This window comes from Patagioenas fasciata, chromosome 15 (genome assembly GCF_037038585.1).
Source record: "Patagioenas fasciata isolate bPatFas1 chromosome 15, bPatFas1.hap1, whole genome shotgun sequence".
NCBI classification, from domain to species: Eukaryota; Metazoa; Chordata; class Aves; order Columbiformes; family Columbidae; genus Patagioenas; species Patagioenas fasciata.
Window position 1 is genome coordinate 13,375,029 of NC_092534.1, and position 20,603 is coordinate 13,395,631.

Sequence of the window (20,603 nt, forward strand, 5' to 3'; positions counted from 1 at the left end):
CAATAATCCTCACTATCCTGAAGAGAAGCTGGACTAGTTTAACCGAGACAGGGTCTGTACTGCAGAGCCTAGGCCAGGCTTAAGTATCTGCTCCTAACCTTGGATTAACCTGTATGAACAGCTGGAAATACCTGCTTTATAAATAGAGTGGGAAAAGATAATACTTAACTGAAGCCTTCCTCTTTTATTCTAATTAGTTTAAGGAGATAAAGCGCAAGATGGGGACTGCCAGCACTTGTATTACTGTCCTTAACGAGAGCCCATGGCGACGCTCCAGCCGCCGCCCGAGCCGTCACCGGCCGCTGGTGCCCGGGTTTCCCTCAGCCGGGCCCCGCCCGCGCACGGCGCCTGCGCCGTGTCCCCTCCCAGGGGCCGCCGGTCACGTGATCCGCCCTCCGGCCCGCACCACCTCGCCGGGGGAGCCGAGCCAGCTCCGCCTGCGGCATCTGCGGGTCGCAGGTGGCAGCTTGTTCCCTCTCGGCTCCCGGGGGTCGGACACGGTTGTCCGTTCTCTGCGGCGCGGCAGTGGGGCAGGGGATAGCGACGGAAAGAGGGAGGCGTCTTCCAGAGCTTCTCGTCTTCCCCCGTCTCGTTCTGAGGTAATGGCTCTGCCCGGCCCCTGTGGACAGGGCGGCCGTGGGCCGACTCACTGCCGCACCCGGGGGGTGAGGAGGATCTTCGGGAGGGCGGCGGGAAGGACCGGCTCGGTACCGCCGTACGACCGGCCTCCTCCTCCCTCTCTCCCTCTTTCTTATTCCTCTTCTCAACGCTCCGTGGAGGCGGTGGTTGGGCAGCTGGGGAGCTGTCTGCCCCTCCTTCCCCCCCCCGCTGCCGGGTAGGGATGGTACGGGCCGGTGGGTCAGGCTGTGTCAGGCGCCCGCGGACACGGGACGGGACGGGGGAGCCCGGAGCCGCGGAGGTGAGCGGGGACCGGGTCAGGGTCAGGGCCGGGACCGGGTCAGGGCGGGGTCCGGGCACGGCGAGCCTGTGCTGGGCCGCTTTCCGAGCGGGGAGGCCGAGGCCCGGTGGGGTGGGCTGGCCCGGGTGCGGCTGGGCCTGAGGCGTTCGGGTCCGCGGGCGTTGAGCAGGGCCGGTCCGAACCATCACGGCCTGAGGCCGCTGGGTGCGGGGAGGCCGCACCGGGCCCGGCGGTCAGGTCTGTCAGACCCCAGCAGTCCCGGTAAGAGCGGAGGTGTCCGGGCGGGCGGGGGTTGGTACGGCCCGGTCCCGATCCACCCCCGTGGGGGCGGAGGTCAGGGGCAGAGTCAGGGACCCGGGGGGTCGATCCGCTCCAGCCCCATCCCTTAGCGCACGAAGGGCTGATTCTTGTTCAGGTTACCCCGTGGTGGAGTTGTGCTGGTCCCTTAGGCTGAGCTTAAGACCAGCCATTCCTAGAAGGATATAGAGCAGGACTTTTATAAACTAGTCTTAAGACATGCTTTAATATCTGTTGTGTTGATATTATGTGTTTTCTCCCCTGTCTGCAGGAGCCCTGGCGCATGTGCTGAGCTCTCACTATGAACGCTATTGTTGCCCTCTGCCATTTCTGTGAGCTCCACGGTCCTCGCACCCTCTTTTGTACTGAGGTTCTGCATTCGCCACTTCCCCAAGGCGCGAGCAGCGGGGACATCTCTGGGCAGAATGAGCAGGCGGAAGAGGAGGAAGGCGGCATTCAGATGAGCAGTCGGATCCGCTCGCACAGCCCAGCAGAAGGTGCCAGCGCCGACTCCAGCAGCCCAGGGCCAAAAAAGTCAGACATGTGTGAGGCAAGTGTGAATATCTCTGTGCAGACGTTGGTGCCTTTTAGCTTAACTCTTGGATTCTCTAATTCCAATTGTATTGTTTGAGAGAGAAAAAAAATGGTGAACTTCACTCATTTTGTATGTGACTGTCAGTACCAGAAGGTCTCTAAGTCCTCATAAACGGTAATGATACAAGGCGAGGGTGCTGGGCATATAGACCAGGACAAGATGGTGTCTTGAGGTCTTTCTGAGCCCTGTGATTCTCTTGTGGCTGAGAAGCGTCTCCCTCATTCTTGAAGAGTGTTTATTTTATTAGATTAGGTCTGGCCATTTATTAATAGTAATTTTAAGAGTGGTATTAATTAGGAAACAGAAACAAATGCAAAAGCGATTAAAACAATAAAGCAAATGTGTATTTTTAGTTGTTCTCAAGCTTGTCTACTGTTAGTACTTGTTCTGAGGTATTTGTTATTTACTGTCCTTTAGGTTATGACCAGTTTTGTTAGGCCAGTTGGTTTCACAGCGGCTGTTAATGGAATTTTATGACTTGTAGAGCCAGCACGAAATTCACAATCAAATTAAATAGGGGGAAGGGAGCACAAGAGCAGAGGAAATATATCACACAGAGCTCTGTGTGAGGAGCTGGGTTCAAATCCTGATCCTGACTCCTATTTTTTTTCTTCTAAGTGTTTGTGTTCTTATCTGTACACATAAATAATGCTTCCCTACATTTTGAAGGGAATATGCAGAGGCCTTTGGAAACCTTAATAACTGCGTGCTCATTGATGGCTGGATCTGCTTTTCTGTCTTCAGGGTTGCCGCTCTCTTGCAGGAGGACATCCTGGATATGTCAGCCACGACAAAGAAACTTCCATCAAGTACGTCAGTCACCAGCACCCGAACCACCCCCAGCTGTTCAGCATTGTGCGCCAGGCCTGTGTTCGCAGCCTGAGCTGTGAGGTAACTGCCTTGGAGTTCAGGGAGAAAACCTCTCTATGGCCTTGTGCATAATTTCGAATCCAAAATAGTGCTTTGCTGCTCCTGGCTTCAGTTTTTAAGGTTGATCTTTGATAACCATGAGGGTTCCTTCCTCTCACCTTGTGAGACCAGAAATGTCCCTGTTTAGTCTTTGCTTCTCTGTGTTTATTGTTTTTCTTTTCTGTTGCTTAGTGCCAGAAATATTTGATGCTTGTAGACCATTAACATTCAGCATCTCATAGAAGTCAAGGGAGAACCTCACAGATTAGTGAGCATTTTTGTGTCGGGATCAGCAAAATCCCTTGTGGATTCTCGACAACGCTGTAGCTGAATAGAGCCGAGTTCTGAAAATACAGTTAAATTGAAGTTTTTATAGTGTTTGTGTGATAACTCTGGAGCTCTGTTTGACCACACGTTTTGTACAGACCTTTGTTTTATTCACCAAGTGCGTGCTAAAGAGCAGGAAGCTTTGTGCAATTTATTACCGTTTCAGCTGCATGATGTTCTTAACTACACTGGCGTGTGTTTCCCTCCCCTTCAGGTCTGCCCAGGACGTGAAGGCCCTATTTTTTTCGGAGACGAACAGCATGGGTTTGTGTTCAGCCACACCTTCTTCATCAAAGACAGCTTGGCTCGTGGTTTCCAGCGCTGGTACAGCATCATCACTATCATGATGGACCGGATTTACCTCATCAACTCCTGGCCTTTCTTGTTGGGAAAAATCAGGGGCATCATTGATGAGCTTCAGGGGAAAGCACTTAAGGTAGGTCAGTGCAGAGTCCATTTGATGCAACATTAGTAAAACATTACAATAGTTGATTTACAGCTGAGTCAAAAAGTCGATCCAGCTCGTTGCAGCCAGGGTGGTCATTAAGGTTGACATAAGGGACATAAGGACAGTGCGTATTGGGACATGTAGGAGAGAAGGAACAGGGTCATTATCTCATTTTAAACCGCTCATAACGCTTGTCACAGACGTAACTGCTAGGCAATAGCTCTGTTAGAAATTTAAGCAACTGAAGTTGTGAAGGATGATGGGTTTGGAGCACAGGTGTTGCTTAATTGTAATTTTAGTCGATCTAAGACTAAGATGTTCCTTCCCTCTCTTTTCCCATAATTTACAATGTATTTTAGGTGATTGTGTGTGGCACACCCTTTTCACTTTGTATTTTTGTTGGGGTTTTGTTGGCTCAGCTTTATGTGAGCACTTTCTCTTTATTTTTTTAGTCTCTCACTCTGCCTTTCTCTGCGTGCAGGTGTTTGAAGCGGAGCAGTACGGGTGCCCTCAGCGCGCCCAGCGCATGAACACAGCCTTCACTCCCTTCCTGCACCAGCGCAACGGCAACGCCGCCCGCTCCTTAACCTCGCTGACCAATGATGAAAACCTCTGGGCATGTTTGCATACTTCCTTCGCTTGGTAATGCCGTTTGTGTATCTAGCTTCTGCTGCTCCTTCGTGACGAGAATATTGTCATGTTCTGAAAGGGTGGAAATGTGATTTCAGTGGGTATTTTTTCCTTGAGGCAGTAAGTTGGACTTTGCTAAGTAGTCTCTGAATTGAAGTGAGTTAAGCACAGACAGCAGCCTGCTGATGCCTTTAGGACAAAAAAAATTCTTGTTGCTGTGAAGTAAACCCATGGGTGTGGTTGCTAATGGAAACCACGTCTGTCTAGATGGAAAGGCTTTGCAGTTTAAAAGAAAGTATGGAAGAAAGTAAGCAAAAACGTTTCTACCCGTACCTTGTTGTACATCAGATTTGCGCTTGAAATACAGCAGTTGTTCACCTGGCAGTACCCGTGGTTTGTGACGGGCGGTTTGGGAGGCGCAGGCGTTTGCTGCAGTTGTGTGTCTGCGGGAGTCCAGTTGCTCCAGGGCCTGACTTGCTCCTCAGACTTCCCTGGAAAGTTGCCACAGAGAGGGTTGCAACACGGGCATGTGACTTGGATGGGGGATAAGTATGTTGCACAAAGCAACTGCAAAATGGTGGGCTTTTTGGTGACTTGGAGTGGCAGCAGTTGTAAGGTGCATTGAGAGTTACCACACCAAGGAAAGCAGAGAGATGTGCGGAAAGGAAACACAAAGTGGTTGAATTTCTTTGTTGAGCTCATCGCGCCCAGTTTCTTACTGGATTTTTGCACTTAGCGGGCAGGCTCAGTGGCCGCCACTTCTGTTTCCTTCTGTGTCTCCAGGCTTTTGAAAGCTTGTGGCAGCCGACTCACAGAGAAGCTTCTGGAGGGAGCACCAACGGAAGACACCCTCGTTCAAATGGAAAAACTTGCAGGTGAGATCGAAGTTTCCAGAGCTGGAAGACCCATAGAGAATGCTTTGGATGGTAAAAGACCAAGTCCTTTTGTGTGTCATAGTGCAGCCGTCTCTCATCAACTTCACCTTGCTGTCAGCCTCTGCAAGAACTGGTGCGCTCTCACGTATGACAAGAACATGAAATTGAGGCCCTTGGCCTTGCAGGCTCTCTGCGCGCACATGTGGTGTTTGTTACTTGCGTAGGAATGTTGCATCATCATGATTATTGTTCTCTCTGGCTGGGTTGGGCCTCCCAATGAGTCTCTAAGCCAGGGGAATTTGCAATCACAATATATGGACTTTTTGCTCCTTTTCCTACAAAATCTCTAAAATTAAAGGATTTTTTTTCTTGCATTGAATTGTTTTATTAATCCATCTAGACTAGAATCTACAAAACCTACCTCAAAGCTTTGGCCATGACCTTTAAAGCAAGAACAGAGAATGAGTAGCTGGTCAAAAGATGTGACTTTGTGTTCTGTAGAAGACAGACATCCCTTCTTGACCCTTCCGTTATCTGAATTACGAAACTTGGTTGACACCTTGGGCGTGTCTGTGACGCCAGTTCTTGTAGCTGCTGTGTTTTGAACTCCCCACAAAGGGCCAAAATGAGTTGGCTGCAGCAGTGTGCAGTTCCCCTTCCTACAGAGCAGCAGTTTTTGTGACCACTCTGCCTTTTTTTTGTTAGACCTGAAAGAAGAGTCGGAAGGCTGGGATGGTTCTGAGGAAGAACAGAAGCCTTCTTCCCAACCAGATGTTGTGGAAGGGCAGGAGCTTTCTAAATGCTCCCCTGAAACATCTCTGATGCCGGATTGCAACAGCTGGAACGTAGCTCATAGGAGGTTGTCTGTCTTCCGCTCTCTCAGGCACATGAGACAGGTAAGAGAGGAGCACAGGTGCTCTGATGATGAATTCACAAGCTAATAACTTTTTTTTTTCCTCCTGATAATGTGTTTTTTAAAGAGATATATTTATTTCCTGCAGTCTTCACCTTTTTCTTGGTTCTGTGTTCAACACAGTGCCTGCACAGCAAGTAAAGCAGGGTTAGCTGCATCTCTGAGGACTCTCCCTTCCTCTGAGGTCATGTGGGATGGAATCATATGATTTCTCTCAAAGCATGCACTTTTCTTCTTCCCGGGACAGTAATTTAATACAGAGGTCATGCAGCATCTTCAAAGTCAAGTATTGTTTGCTTAAAACAAGAGTGTTGTAAAGGAGGGAAAATAATTTGCAAAGAAAACCAGTGGCTCTATACAGATCTAGCTTTAGTGCTTCCAGTTACCTGACTGAGGTGGAAGGTTCTGTGCATTTGACCCACAGTCTCTTTCACTGTTTTCCTGGACACTCCTGACAAATAACCTCCCCTAGTTTTGAATTTTATCTGCTTTATTTCTTTAGCCTCCTTTTGTTCTACTTTCTCCTAATTTGGAATGCTTGAAGGTATTAAACTACGCTGTGTTACAAGCATGTGCCTTTGGAGGCTTGTCTAAGAATATTCTTTCATCTTCTATGCCTGAATCACTGTTGTGAACATAACCCAGATCAGTGAAATGCGAGAAAGTTGTTATCATCTCATATAAGTTGTTCAGTCCCGTTCCAAATGGGCCTGTGTCTGTTTTGCCAAAACCGCTAATTTGGCCAACAAGTGGGCTGATCAATGCACTCAGAATTTGGAGCAACCTAGAAATGCAACTGTTGTTAATGTGCTTGATGCTGGATTGGGTCATTCATTGGGCAAGTCGGCCAAGTGGGACTTTGCTGCTCTCTGTTCTTGAAACCGTAGATGGGGGTGAATATTGTTTTTTATGCCAGTCTGATGCCTTTCACACCAGTCAAAGAAACACTTGACCTTGGTGCTGTGGTTTAGAGCTATTACTCTGTGCACAACACCTAAATTTTCATGTTCAATTCCAGCCATTTTTTTACATGCCAGTCATGTTTTTGCCAGGGCAAACCAGATGTTTCGCTAATTTTCATAACTAAGGGAAAATGGTTTGTTTTCAGGTTCTTGGGGCATCAGCATTCCGCATGCTGGCTTGGCATGTCCTGATGGGGAACCAGGTCATCTGGAAAGCTCGAGATACCGATCTTGTTCAGTCTGCTTTTGACGTGCTACGGGTAAAAACCTTTTTCCTTTGTTTCCTGGCTGCATATTTTAACATATATTTCTCTAGTAGTCCAGCCTTCATAACAACCTGACTCTGACATGTAATCTTCTGGAGAATGTGTTGTAAATGACATGGTTTTGAACAAACAAAACAAAAAACACAAAATCCCTCAACCTTTGGTCTTGGTTGTCCCCAGCAAGTGCATGTGGTCTTTCAAGCTGAGTAGGATCCTTTTGATCCCCCAGGTCAGGAGCATCTGTGTGAGCAGTGCTCCAAGTCTTGGCTGGTTCTGGAAGTCAAGGGAAAACCTGTACTTTACTGGTTTAACTCCAGTGTTTCTCTTGATGGGTTTCCTCCCTTCTGCAGACCATGCTGCCTGTCGGTTGTGTGCGGATCATCCCCTACAGTGACCAGTATGAAGAGGCGTATCGGTGTAACTTCCTAGGGCTGAGCCCGCACGTTCAAATCCCTTCCCACATATTATCATCTGGTAAGAACCTGTTGCAGAAACCTCTCCTTCCCTTATAATCTTAGGTTAAAGGACACAACATGGTGGGTTTTTTTCTTGATTACATATTGGCAGTCTCTCATGATGCTGCGTGAACTATAAGCTGAAACACTTCATTTTTTTGTTGTTGTTTTTGCCTCATATTCTTGCCTGATCAATAGTTGAAAGATGCAACACCCACATTAAGCACTGATCATAGCACAGCTGACAATCCTGGTTCCTACTGAGGAAAGGTTAATTCTGGGCCAAATATTGTGAGCTGACAGAGCTGTGCTTTCCTGGGGCAGGGTATGTAGGTGTGTTTTATAATCTGGGCTAGTCCAGTTAATGTTGTTTTGGGCTCTTGTTGCTCTAGAGTTCGCGGTCCTTGTGGAAGTTCGCACCGCCACCCGCTCCAGTCTCTGCCCAACCCTGTTTGATGATGAGCAGTCCCTCAACAAGTATGAGTTTGTTGTCACCAGCGGTAGCCCCGTTGCAGCAGATCGAGGTGGGTGATTTGAAAGCAGAAAGAATCTGCGTCACTGAGATTAAAAGAGCATCTCGATCTTAACCGGATTTTTATGCTGTTTATGTGCTGGCCCTTAAGGAGGCCTGGGTAGAAAGCCAGGTCAGTGTACAACTGCGGTACTGCTGTTTGAGGTGAGGTTTACCACAGTCTGTTTAATTATGAAGGGTTTGCTTTACCTGATCAGCATTTTACTTATGAATTTTCAGAACTGAGAAAAAAATTCTGTAACATGGTTACAGTAGCAATGGTAAGGAAATTCTGTTATCCACAATGAACTCTTTCTATCCTGGAATGCTTTAGTGTTTATTTTGATTAAGTCTAGCTTAGAAGGACCATGACATGACTGATGTCCCATGTTCCATTTGATAGACAAGTATGGCTGATACAGAAATGCCCAGACCTTTGGGGTTTTTTTACTTGCTTTGTTCAAGGACTCAAACACTTGCACTTAGATGGGATTGGAGTCAAGTTCATCAGCCTTGTCTGTTGTACAAAACATGAAGATTTTTTGTAACTCTGCATTTTTTTAATGAGCTTTTGATATGGGACTAGAAACAACAGAATCTAAACGACTGCAGTTTAAAAGTGGGTCTGAAGAAAACAAAGGCCCCTGAACCTGCGTGTATGTCCCAGGGTCCTTCACAAAATTCATGTTGCTTCTTGGATCGGATGTTTTTCTAGTGGGCTGATCTTCAGCTCCTCTTCTATAGAAATGAAATCAAGGCAGGCCCACTGCGGGGTATATTTTTCCACCTTGTAGAATATATTTCTTCATGACTCGAGGAAGATTATTATCCGTGAACTAATAAAACCAAAAATCTCTGAAACTGGCTGTGCTGTGTATTAATAGTGTAGCTTTCTGCATATAGAGGAAGCTGCATTAATGCACCAGACCAAAGCACCAGTGAAAAATGAGTGCAGGATGGTGCTCTTGGACAGAATGAGAAGTGGAACAAATGTGCGTCCTTGTCTGTAATTCCAGTGGAAGTTCAGGCCCAAGTCATAGAATAAGTGGACTAGTCCTTGCAAAAAATGACTAGTAAAGGTGTAAGTGGGTAATGTGTAGCATGTGTGTCCTTTTTCTCACCCTTTTTCTCCTCTTTCGGATCCTGTAGTTGGCCCTACGATCTTGAACAAGATTGAAGCTGCTCTTACCAACCAGAACCTCTCTGTGGATGTTGTGGATCAGTGCCTCGTTTGCCTGAAGGAGGAGTGGATGAAGTAAGTACAACTACACAGCTTTTGGAGAAACAGCTTTGGCACTAATCCTGGAACAGTTACAGCAGAGAACAGGACTCACTGGTAGTCAGGGAACTTCTGTGGGGTATTGACAATAGAATCACAGAATCGTTTAGGTTGGAATCCTGTTGAGAGCTAAGAATATTGGAGTTCTAGTCTAGTCTTAGCTCTCTTTTTTGGCTTTCAGCAGTTCGTAACCTTTACACTTCAGTTCACGCCATCTGTAGTTTACCTACATGACAATACTTGTCTGCTTTGTGTACATTACGAGGATTAAGTATGCAAATATATATACGCCTGTCAACTTGTTCTATATTCCAGTGCAGATAACATGCCAAACAAATGTCATGGTTGCGCCTTCGGGCGCTGCATTTCAGAGGCGCACGTAGTTATAAAGGAAGACCAGCCAGTCATGTGAAATAATTCGTGGAACATTAGGATTTTGTGAATTTACCTGAAGGCCAGATGGGCACTAGATGTTGATCTCAGGTAGATTCCCAGTTGTCACAATTAATTGTACTTTTTGCTAGAAAGAAAAGACAGGCTAGAATTACGCATATTTCTACTGAAAATGAGTAGTCTCCCTAACTGATTCCTTCTTTTCCTGTGCTTTTTCATTCAAAACATGAGAATACTTTCCACAGAATATTGTTTGAAGCTTTTATTAACTTTTAGTTGCAGTAGATGCCAAGAGAAGCCACGCTCGCTGCTCATTCCCTGTTTGATGCGTGCAGGTCCATCACAATAGTGACAGGAATTTCTTGTTTCTGCAGTAAAGTGAAGGTCCTCTTCAAATTCACAAAAGTGGACAGCAGACCCAAGGAGGATACCCAGAAACTGTTGAGCATTCTGGGAGCTGCAGAGGAGGACAACGTCAAGCTTCTCAAGTTCTGGATGACTGGCCTGAGCAAGACGTACAAGTCCCACCTGATGTCAACGGTTCGCAGCCCCACGTCCTCAGAGTCCCGCAACTAAAAGGCGCCCAACCTCACTTGCTGCCTTCAGATAATCGTGGGGAACCCCAAATTCTGCCTGCTGAGCCCGCAGCAGATGCATTAGGCGGACAGTGAAACTTCATTGCTGTTCCTCTGGTCCTCAAACTAACTTGAAGAGTCACTTGAGTCTTTTCTAATTGCTGTGAGACTGAACTAATAAGTGCTAATAAATAGTGCTGCTGTCTGTCCTGAAACTCGACTCTAGATCTAGACCTGCACACTCAAGACTTAACAGCAATGCTCAAAGAATCAGCATGAGTCAATTAAAATCCCATACTGTCCTCATTAAGCATTACGGTGTGGCAGTAGAGCTCGGTTTTAGATTTCATTGGCAAGACTCAGATACCTGTGGCAACATCAAGAACTCCTGGGAGTGGATAAAGTTAATCTCTCTGAATCCCACATAAATCACCTAAAAGCCTGAGAGAACAGGAACCAAAAATAAGTGACACGTCACAGGGTACGAATCACGTGTAAATTATTTCAAACCACTTTGTGCTCGGATTTAAGAAGAGACTATTTTCTGCTGTAGCATAAGTCAGGATGTCCTGTTGGAGTCCTGTCACTCTATTTATTTATATCTTAACTTGAGACAGTTTCAGCACTTGCTTTGGAAATCTTGTCTATTAGAAGTTGCAGAAAGCAGCCTGTTTGTATTCTGCAGGGTGAGAGACTCGCCTTGTTTTTCCTGTGGTTGCAAAACTTCCAGGTCATGAAGATAACCTCGCCAGGATGAGGTTGCTGATGTTCTTCTGTCTTCAGAAATAGTTTTCTAGCTTCCTAATTAAGTTAAGCAGGAACAAAAATCCAACCTGTAGGTGCTCCGTTCTTATATAACTCTATAGTAGCCATTTTTGCTTCATAGTTCATGGAAACATTGGTGCATTGTTTTTTAATTACCTAAACAGATATTCCTTATCTGTATTGTAAGGAATTACTGGTTCTGTTGTGAAGTATTTTTTTGTCTTTTTTCCTGGATCATTGTTGGGAAAACTTGACGTTACCGCAGACGTTTTTAACAACCTAGAGGCAGGTTTTACCCAGGTGACCTTCTACACTCAGTCAAACAAGACTCAAACTCAGAGGAGATGTTCCAACTTGTCGTGAGTTCTGTTCTTATGTATAAAATATGCAGGTTGATTTTTGTCTGGAACATCTGTAAAAAGGAGACAGGCATTAAATCTCATCAAGAGCTATTTTTGTAAAACGGACGAAGCCTGGTTTTGTGTTGATTTTTCAATGTGTGTGTGTTGGGGTGGGGGAAGCAGCAATTGATCCACAAGTTAATTCCTGTTGTTACTTTGATTTAGTTTGTCTGATTTAACAAGTCTTTTAGCTTTGTAGGCATTAGTTTCTTGTACTTCTGGAGCAAGAGATGCTCAGATACATTAATTTAAAATGCTTGACTGGACATAATCACAGGGTATCCAAGCAGCAAACAGATGCTGGGAAAAAGGCACTGTCACTTCAAAAACTTAAGCGCTGATTTAATTTGGGGGTTTGAAAAAAGGGGTTTATGTCCCAATTATCAATAAGGACATATGAGACAAATGAGGTGCTCACGCTCTCTACGCAGGAAAGGAGGCTTTGAGTATTGTGTGTATCTTGCACAGAAGTGATGAGAAAAGCCTGGACTAGTGAGCTGGAATTTCTAGTACTAGGCCGGTGCTCACTCTTGTGACCTAGTAGTCTTAATTTTCTGCTTGAAAGCTATTCTGGTCCGATTCAGAGCTGCGTAACATAACAGGTTATTTATTATTATTTACCATTTCAGCCTTCTCAATTGCTGAACTGTTTTTAATCTTTTAAACAGCAGCTCTCCCACGCAATCCTACAGGAAAACCTCATCTCTAACCGGCAGTGGGTGTGCAAGCACCCATTAGCAAAGCCCACATTTCTGAACAGAAGTGTGATCTTTATTTTTTCCAAAGTGGTGACCACAAGGTCAAGCTTAAGGCTTCGTCCTCTTCTTCCATGTGCTGGTGCCAGCAGTGAGTTATTTGCAATGTCCATCAGTCTCAGGTGGGTCTCAGTCTCTGCAGACTCAGGATAACACCGTTTTTGAGCCGGAGCAAGGAAACCACTAACTTAATACTTACAAAATACCCACAGGAAAGCAGGGGGAGAGTTGCTGGAGTCTGTGAACCGATGAGAACAGATGTGCTTGCCTGCCAGAACAGATCTATCCCTAGGATTACCAAACTAATTGTCCAGGCAAGTTCCCACAACTCACGGATGAGGCCGCGGGTGCTCGTTTTGCCGTCAGTGATAGCTGGAATGCACACGCTGCTCTTAGCGCGACTTAATTAGCGAAACAGCCTGTCTGCAGCCATCCCTCGCCACCCTCCTTCCCTCTAAACAATGCGCCTTACAGACAAGCTGATTAAAGCAGGATATTTCTGCATTCCGCTGTGAGGTTCTGCGTGGCTGAGCAGGGTGTACCTCGGAGGAAGGTGGGAGCAGTGGGTGCTGCAGTTACAGCCAAAGCCTTTGTGCACTAGTTCTGCTGCCCCCATTCCCCCCCAGCCAGCCAACATTACATACCAGTTACAACTTAATTCAGAAGAATGTGAGATGCAAGGTGTCATTTATATGGGATTCTTCTAGAACTTAACACCTGGGATATTTTCTCTAAACTTGCGAGCTAAAATGGCACAACTGCTGAAAATGGCACGATCTGTAACGATCCTTTTTTTTTTCTATTTGTCCAGGTTGGGTATTTCGGTGGGGAGAGGCTGGGGGACCCTGGGGGGTTCAGCTGGAGAACAGGAGCTGAGGGGAGACCTTCTGATCTCTGAACTGCCTGAAAGGAGCTTGGAGCCAGGGGGGTCGGGCTCTGCTCCCCAGGAACAAGTGCCAGGACCAGAGGAAACTGCCTCAAGTTGCGCCAGGGGAGGCTGAGGTTGGATGTGGGGAACAATTTCTTCCCCAAAGGGCTGTGGGGCAGTGCTGGAGTCACCATCCCTGGAGGGTTGGACAGACGGAGATGAGGTTTTCAGGGACGTGCTAGGGGGTGGGTTAACTGTTGGACTGGATGATCTTGAGAGTCTTTTCCAACCAAAATGTTCTATTTTCAGGGTGTGTTCCAACCCAAACCCTGCTGTGATTTCGTGCAGCTGAAGAGGATCCGTTGAGTCCCTGCAGTGCAGCTCCACGGGGTCGCTCAGGTGCGGCAGCCGGGCGCTGTTGGCTGCCGGGCTTCCCCAGGTGCGCCGGGGCCGCACACCCGGGGCTCTGAGGCGGCTCCTCAGGGCCGTTCCCGCCATCCCGCGCCCGGCCGCACCGCGCATGCTCCGTGCGCTGCGGGGCCATGCGGGGGGCGCTGGCGCTGGGGGCGCTGGCCGTGGCGCTGGCCCTGGCTGCCTGGCGGCGGCGGCGCCGGCCGCTCCGCGAGGTTCTGTTCTTCCCCTCCCGGCCCAGCTGCACCGAGGGGCTGCTGGCCGAGGCGGCGGGGCCCGGCGGGGAGGCCCGGCCCTGCCCCTGCCCGCTGCCGCGGGGGGACTCCCCCTTCAGCCGCCTCCTGCGGCGGCTCCTCTCCGCCCGCCGCTCCGTCGACATCTGCCTGTTCGCCTTCTCCAGCCCGCAGCTGGGCCGCGCCGTCCAGCTCCTGCACCGCCGCGGGGTCCGCGTCCGCATCGTCACGGACGCGCAGTACATGGGGCTGCGGGGCTCCCAGATCGGGCTCCTCCGGCACGCGGGTCAGGGGACAGCCCGGGTGGGGTGGCAGCTTTGGGGACGCTTTCGGCACAGTTTCGGTCACCGCTGAGGAGGTCGGTTGTGTCTCCGCAGGGATCCAGGTCCGCCATGACCAGGAGGGCGGTTACATGCACCACAAGTTCGCCATCGTGGACGGGAGGATGCTCATCACGGGCTCCCTCAACTGGACCACCCAGGCGATCCAGAACAACCGGGAGAACGTGCTGGTCCTGGAGGACGCCGAGTACGTGAAGCCTTTCCTGGAGGAGTTCGAAAGGATTTGGGAAGAGTACAACCCCAGCAACTACACCTTTTTTTCCAAAGAAGATGATAAATGATTGAGCTGTCTTATGGTGGAGCACTTAACGTTCATAGACCTTATGTATAGGCATCATTATATTATCCATCTGGGTGTAATTTAGCTCCTCTGGAGAAGCAAAAAGTGCTCTCTACCCTAAAGTGACACAGGTCCCTTGCTGTGGGTCATTCCTGTGCTAGAGGGAATGACCCAGCTGTTTGGTGAGTTGTTTTGTGGTAGAACGGCGTTCAGAGAGCTTAATTGCTCATTGCCATGCCCTAGTGTGATCGGGGTATGTTCATAGGGTGCGTGTTTCAATAGTAAAATGGACATTATCCAGCATGGGATAATGCAGAATTGTAGCCCAATGGCTCCGCTACATCAGTAACCAAAGAAGAGTTAAGAGTGTAACAGGAAAGGTTGGTTTTATATGGAGAGCTTAAGCACCTTAGTTACATTTCTTGTTGTCATTATTTGTTAAAAGTTTATAAAAGGAGATTTGTGGGAAATACGAAGGCACAAATTAGAAGTTTGTTTTGATTGTGAACACATTTCCTTTGCTTTAAGATTAGGAGAGTTCCAGCATAAAAGCGTGAGAGCAGAAACCAATGCCAGCTCATCTTCAGCAGGCAAGTGTAGGGGAGTCTGCAAAGACATGAGAGAGACGTGTTTGGAATCAGTCGGTCTTGAGATCAGACACGGCTGGAGGTTGGACACCGATTTAGAGCGAGGTGGTGAAGGAAACCCCAGTTCATTCAGTGGGGACACTGGTCTGGTTTGGTGACTTTGGCCGTGTTGGCAGCAGCACGGCGGGGACAGCGAGCGAGGGGAAGAGGGAGGCCAGGTCTGTCCCTGCAGTTCAGGGCGGAACAAAGATGGGGGTAAAATCTGGAATTTCAAAACTCTGAATAGCATCTGTGTGGTTATTACTTTATACTGAATAAAAAGTGCCTCAAAATCTCTCAAAATGAAAAAAGGGTCTTAACATTTGTTACCAGTTTTGCTTGATTCAGTCGTGCTGTGATTTGCACTATTAAATAAACCATTTTCACAGGGAAGTTCAACATTGGTTTTTTTGCACTCCAGTCCTTGTGGTCTCATGGTTCCAAAGATCCAAATCCTTAAAAAGTCCTGTAGGTCCTTAGGTGCTATTTAGGGTGCATGGAGCAACATCAACAGATTGCAATTTGTTCTGTTTAAGAAAGTTGGCATGTGCTGTGGGAAAATCCATTAATGTAATCTGTGCAAGAAGCTCAGGAAGGTCATTCTCTAGTGAATCCTATTCAGCAGCATTAGACTTGACTTTAAATTATTGCTATTAAAATGCTACCTGCTGCGTTTTCTTTGTGGTGTGTGGCTATAAAAGCAAAGAGCTCGCTCTTTTTCAGGCTCTGGCCTCTGCTCCTTTCTGCAGTAACGTCCTTTTTGAAAGAAACACCTCACTGCGCAGCATGCAGACGGTGGTGCAAAAATAGTTTATTACGATACAGTTAATGTAAAGTTAGGTAATTATATTTACAAAATAAAAATGATCAGCTACATCCATGGGAACCTAGCATGTCACACAAGGTTTTGTAAGGAATAAATATCGTGAGAAAAAGTGATGTTTCTATTACAGTGAGCAGTTGATCGAGAAGAGAAAGAAGCACTGAAATGAGTGGAAGGGAGAAGGAGAAAGAAACTTGCTAAGAAACAGCAGCATCCAACACCCATTCCCCTTCGCAGTGGGGAAAAATAAACCACGTGAGACATTTCCCAGACTAATGTGTGTGGAAAAGGCCCCTTCAAAGAGGCCGTTCTGCCCTGCGGATGGACAGGGCTCGAGGACAACTGTGTTATGTTTTCTCCCCATCGCCCCACTGGGATTGTTCTGGGTTGGAGCCGCAGGGGGTTCCAGCATCGGGGAGGCTGCAGCATCCCAGCACTGCCCGGGTACCACAAAACTGGGAATTCGGGTACCACAAACCCCAGGTATTTGGGTACCACAAACCCAGGAATTCAGGTACCAAAACCCCAGGTATTTGGGTACCACAAACCTGGGAATTTGGGTACCACAACCCCAGGTATTCGGGTACTCCAAACCTGGGAATTTGGGTACCACAACCCCAGGTATTCGGGTACTCCAAACCTGGGTATTTGGGTACCAAAACCCCAGGTATTTGGCTACCACAAACCCAGCCCGGGTACAACTGACCCTGCCCAGAAGAGGACTGGCCACAGCATCGCAGAAACTGGGAAATGACCGCTGTGTCCTCATTACTGACCATTCCTTTGGGTCATTTCCAGCACAGTGTGTGCGTGCTTTTAATCCAGGACTAGTCCCCCTTGGTTACGGGTTGGTGGTCGGTTCAAGCCGTGCTCAAACAGAACTCTCATTAGGACGGTGGAAAAACCCGACCATTAGTACCCGGAGAGCCAGTGCCGTGCCAGGTACCACCTGCAGAGCTTCCATCTCACTCCCCCAAACTTCATCCTCTCAAATAAATGGCTATTTACAAACCTCAGATTATCCAGAACACCACGCATTTCCATCTGCGTTCTACTTAGCACCGCCTTTAGTATTTTACAACACATGCTCTCTCTAACTTAGAACAAAGAATGAGTGTTCTCGTCGACCCCGCGCAGGCAGCGTGTGAAGAAAGCATTAATAACTGTAATTGCACTCATTTACAAGTTCATGGCCAGCTGGTTTGGTTCAGTTGGTACCAACTTGTCTGGCTCATCAGGTCTCTGCTAGTAAATAAATCCCACACCCTCGGATTGCTGCCGTCCTCTTGCACCGAGGCAGAGCAAACGTGTTGTTTCCAGCCCTGGATCTTATAAGAAGTTATTTGTGCCACAGGATCGTGTAAGTCCAACTCAGTTGTAACTACATTGTACGGACAGTTGTGTTTGAACAGGTACGCACTGTGAGTGTGTCCGTGCTGCTGTGTGACGTGTGTCCGTCCAGCGGGGTCTGTCGGTCCCGTCTAAAGTCCAAGAGCATCCTGAAGGTGCCAGACGATGACAGATAGAAATTCGCATGTGCACGGCCTTAGTGCCGCTATCAAATACAAGATTACTGAGTGCTCCAAATGGTAAGCAAAACAAACCAAGTTATGGCGCATCTTTGGACAGGGCACTTCCAAACTAAAGGGATAGGTCAGGAGAAGAGGGTTGAAAAGATATTTATAACCCTCAAGAAAACCAAAGAAAACCAGTTTATCAGGGCAGAGGGGCTGGTTGGACACAGGACACTGGGAGCTGCTCTGCCAGCCCCGGCCTGGGACGTCCGTGTTAGAACCAGACTGAAAGATTAAAGCCACAACTTGGTCACAAACCATAACCCTCCACTAATTTCTGAGTAATGAATATTTACATTGCGCGCTTCAAACACTATACAGGTTTTAAATTACTTTTTTCTTAGAAGAATAACAAGGCTTTTTGTTGTTGTTTTTTCCTAAAAATAATTGAAAAAGTTACAGAGGAAAAGCGAGCTGCACCGAATGTGCTGAAGTGTTCACAACAAGCCAAGGACTGTGTCCGAACCATGAACAAAATGCCAAGGTCTGGTGGAAGCGCAATCAAGAACAAAGTGACACGTGTCCAGTGCGGGGGCAGCGCTGTCACTGCAGCCCCGTCCGCCCATGCTCCTGGGAAAAGAGACTTTTCTGCTTTGTGAGTCAGCACACAATTCTAGTTTTGAAGCAAATGAACACAATTTGCTTCTTTTTTTGTTTGTTTATATGCAGGCGAAGAAAAGGTCACATTTAAAGAAGGATTCGGTCTGTTTTGGTGGAGACAGTAGGAAAGTTTTACACAGGAAAATAAATGAATTAGAGCCAATTAGAAGGCGTCTTTGCCTCCATTGCACTTGACTTTTCCTAGACCTAACATTTTGGAAGCACTGATAGCTCCGTGGGTGTGAACCGCAGCAGGTCGCGTTTTGGGTGTCCACACCGTGTCCAGCAGGACCCAGACACGGGTTTACCTTGAAAGGTGCAGCAGGAAGGAGCAACAGGCAACTAAGCACCATTGCTAGCAGTAACAAACCATCCCAGCTGGAGCTTTCCACCCCTCCGATTTTAAAGCACAGCTCTCTGCAGAAATATTTCAGCTTTTGGCTCTTAGCACTGCAAGTTCTCAGTCGTTAATGTAACGGCAGGTAATGTACTGCCCCTCGCTTTGCAGAGGGGAGCAGAGCCCGAACACAGAACAGCTCTCTGCACCCCGCAGCATCTTCCTCATCCTCCTCTGCTTCTTTGTGACCCCCCAAACTCACAGTTACTGCTGTAAGACATCATATACAGCTAAAACATCACTGTATAGCGCTCAGACACTCACAGCATTCCCACCTGGCAAGGTGCTGCTGATCCTGACGATGCTCAGCCCCTTCGTGTCGCTGATTTTCAAAGGAGCTGAACTCCCCTGCTCGCTCCTACCAGCACATGAGACCACCACCACCACCACTATGGCCATGAAAGACCCCTTTGCAATAAGTATTTTCAACCCGGGAAGTTCAGCAATAAAGATCAATTGATTTGGCGTATTAAGCATTAAACCATGACAACAGCGGGCAGTGCCCCCGTCCCTCCGCACGCCGTGGTCCCTGGGGCCGTCCTGCCATCCAACACATTCTATTCCAGCTACACCCATTGTTAATGCCAGGGTTGTTTGTTTTTTTCCCAGTAAACCTCCCTGTTTTGCTTTTCTCAGCTATTTTAAAGTCCACAGAAGCCAGCCACTATGTATTAAATAAAAGTTCCCTGATAAGAAACCTCTGAGCAGCTGATTCCCCAGGCCTGATCCTGTTCACCAAGGAGTTCCAGCAAATCTCAATTTAAATCGTTTCACAGGTGCTCCAGGGAGCCCATAAAAGGGGGAGGAGCATCATGTGAGGACTGACATTTTCTCTACAATAAGTTAAAAACAAACTAGAGGAAAGAGAAGAAATCACAGCTTTGCTGGTGCCGGATCCCCTGGCAGCGCCTCACTGGAATGATGGAGAACACCGTGTGTGCTGCCTCAGGCGAAGAATTCACACAAGTGGCCCAGAATTATATATGATCTCTTGTTCAGTATATAGGCATGGCTACAGGAAAGGAGCACGAGCTCTACACGTGTTCCTGGGTGACCTTCCCCCCAGCTAAACACCGGTATATTTTTATATGTCTATAAACCAGAATACTTCCCCCGATCGCACCTTCTGCCTTCCTGCACCATCCACCACCGAACTGCTGCCCCCTTTGCCAACACACTGCAGTGCCTTTCTGATGATCCCCACCTGATCACCCCACCTGTGTCCTCCAGCTGCTCTCTACATTAAGAAATAAGGCTCCAAGCAGCAGCACTGGCAAAGAAATCAAGGCTTCACAGCTGGTCCCAGGCAGGATACTGAGCTGCACGAGAGGATTTCTTGGGATGAGCAAGAGTACAGCAGCAAACGTCCCTCTGTGGGGAGCCTGGAGATGCTCGGTGATGTGATCCTGTATCAGAAAGGCTCCGTCTCGTGGGCCAACGCAAACAGCAAGGTACGTATGTAACTTCTAGGCCTCATGCTTAAAATCAGTGCTCCTGAGCAAAGGGAGTAGGCGAAGAAAAAGCAGGATTTGCTAGGGGCTGGAAGAAAGGTCAGGGTCCATGTGGCGAGAAGGAGACCAGCGCATGTTCTGCTTGGTTGGCTAAAAAGGACAAAGTCCCATCATATGTCTTAAGAGGAGGAGGAGAAAGAGGAGGGCATCTCCTGGAGCCACTGACATCCTGTAAGGGCAGAACAAGGACAATGCCAGGGCTGACAGTGGATGGAGTCACCTTCCCACCCAAGTAACAGCCCGGACTTAGCTGAACCCGGGCCGTGGTGTTGACATTTCCGCTGCACCTGCAACCTGCTCCGCTCGGCAGGCGCTGGTGTCCTCGCTTCAACTCCACAACCGCCTTGAACTGCCCGTAGGTGCCACCGAAGCGTCACGTTCCCAGCTGCTGTGAGCGTGGGGACCCGATCGTGCACCCATCACCCAACCATGGGGTCACACCGGAGGTGGGGAGAGAGAGAAAACCCCCACACGACCGGTGACAAAAGACCTTCTTCTTCCAGAAGTGCACTTGTAAGCCTGACACATACACACTTGACCTGGGGAAGGCTGAATTTGGGAAAAGCTACAACCAGAGAGAGCTGCACCTGGATCTCCTCAGCCGGAAGGGAAGCAGGACCCCATCCCAGGGGTACAGAAAGCCACCGCTATGCGTTACCAACAT

At 48.0% G+C, this 20,603-nt stretch overlaps 2 protein-coding genes across 4 annotated transcripts; both read left to right on the forward strand.

The window, feature by feature from the left end:
- Positions 1 to 427: 427 nt before the first annotated feature.
- FLCN (folliculin) lies at positions 428 to 11,586 on the forward strand. 3 transcript variants are annotated; one of them, XM_065850974.2, is made up of 12 exons: positions 428 to 599; positions 1,488 to 1,766; positions 2,556 to 2,702; positions 3,262 to 3,483; positions 3,977 to 4,137; positions 4,909 to 5,000; positions 5,706 to 5,896; positions 7,022 to 7,135; positions 7,492 to 7,615; positions 7,989 to 8,120; positions 9,257 to 9,362; positions 10,154 to 11,586. In XM_065850974.2, the coding sequence occupies exons 2-12, from the start codon at positions 1,518 to 1,520 to the stop codon at positions 10,353 to 10,355; spliced, it is 1,740 nt and encodes a 579-aa protein (XP_065707046.2). In that variant the 5' UTR covers positions 428 to 599; positions 1,488 to 1,517; the 3' UTR covers positions 10,356 to 11,586. The 3 variants fall into 3 exon arrangements, with proteins under 3 accessions (XP_065707046.2, XP_065707043.2, XP_065707044.2); XM_065850971.2 differs by lacking the exon at positions 428 to 599 and adding an exon at positions 625 to 919; XM_065850972.2 differs by lacking the exon at positions 428 to 599 and adding an exon at positions 625 to 835.
- Positions 11,587 to 13,670: 2,084 nt separating this feature from the next.
- PLD6 (phospholipase D family member 6) lies at positions 13,671 to 15,433 on the forward strand. Its single transcript, XM_065850401.2, has 2 exons — positions 13,671 to 14,073; positions 14,165 to 15,433. The coding sequence occupies exons 1-2, from the start codon at positions 13,686 to 13,688 to the stop codon at positions 14,407 to 14,409; spliced, it is 633 nt and encodes a 210-aa protein (XP_065706473.2). The 5' UTR covers positions 13,671 to 13,685; the 3' UTR covers positions 14,410 to 15,433.
- The last annotated feature ends 5,170 nt before the right edge of the window (positions 15,434 to 20,603 follow it).

Excerpts from the sequence above, each read along its gene's own strand:
- FLCN (XM_065850974.2), top strand. The coding sequence starts at position 1,518 with ATGAACGCTATTGTTGCCCTCTGCCATTTCTGTGAGCTCCACGGTCCT. Across the intron at positions 5,001-5,705 it reads TCAAATGGAAAAACTTGCAG|ACCTGAAAGAAGAGTCGGAA; the intron begins GTGAGATCGAAG and ends TTTTTTTGTTAG. Across the intron at positions 7,616-7,988 it reads TTCCCACATATTATCATCTG|AGTTCGCGGTCCTTGTGGAA; the intron begins GTAAGAACCTGT and ends TTGTTGCTCTAG.
- PLD6 (XM_065850401.2), top strand. The coding sequence starts at position 13,686 with ATGCGGGGGGCGCTGGCGCTGGGGGCGCTGGCCGTGGCGCTGGCCCTG. Across the intron at positions 14,074-14,164 it reads CGGGCTCCTCCGGCACGCGG|GGATCCAGGTCCGCCATGAC; the intron begins GTCAGGGGACAG and ends GTGTCTCCGCAG.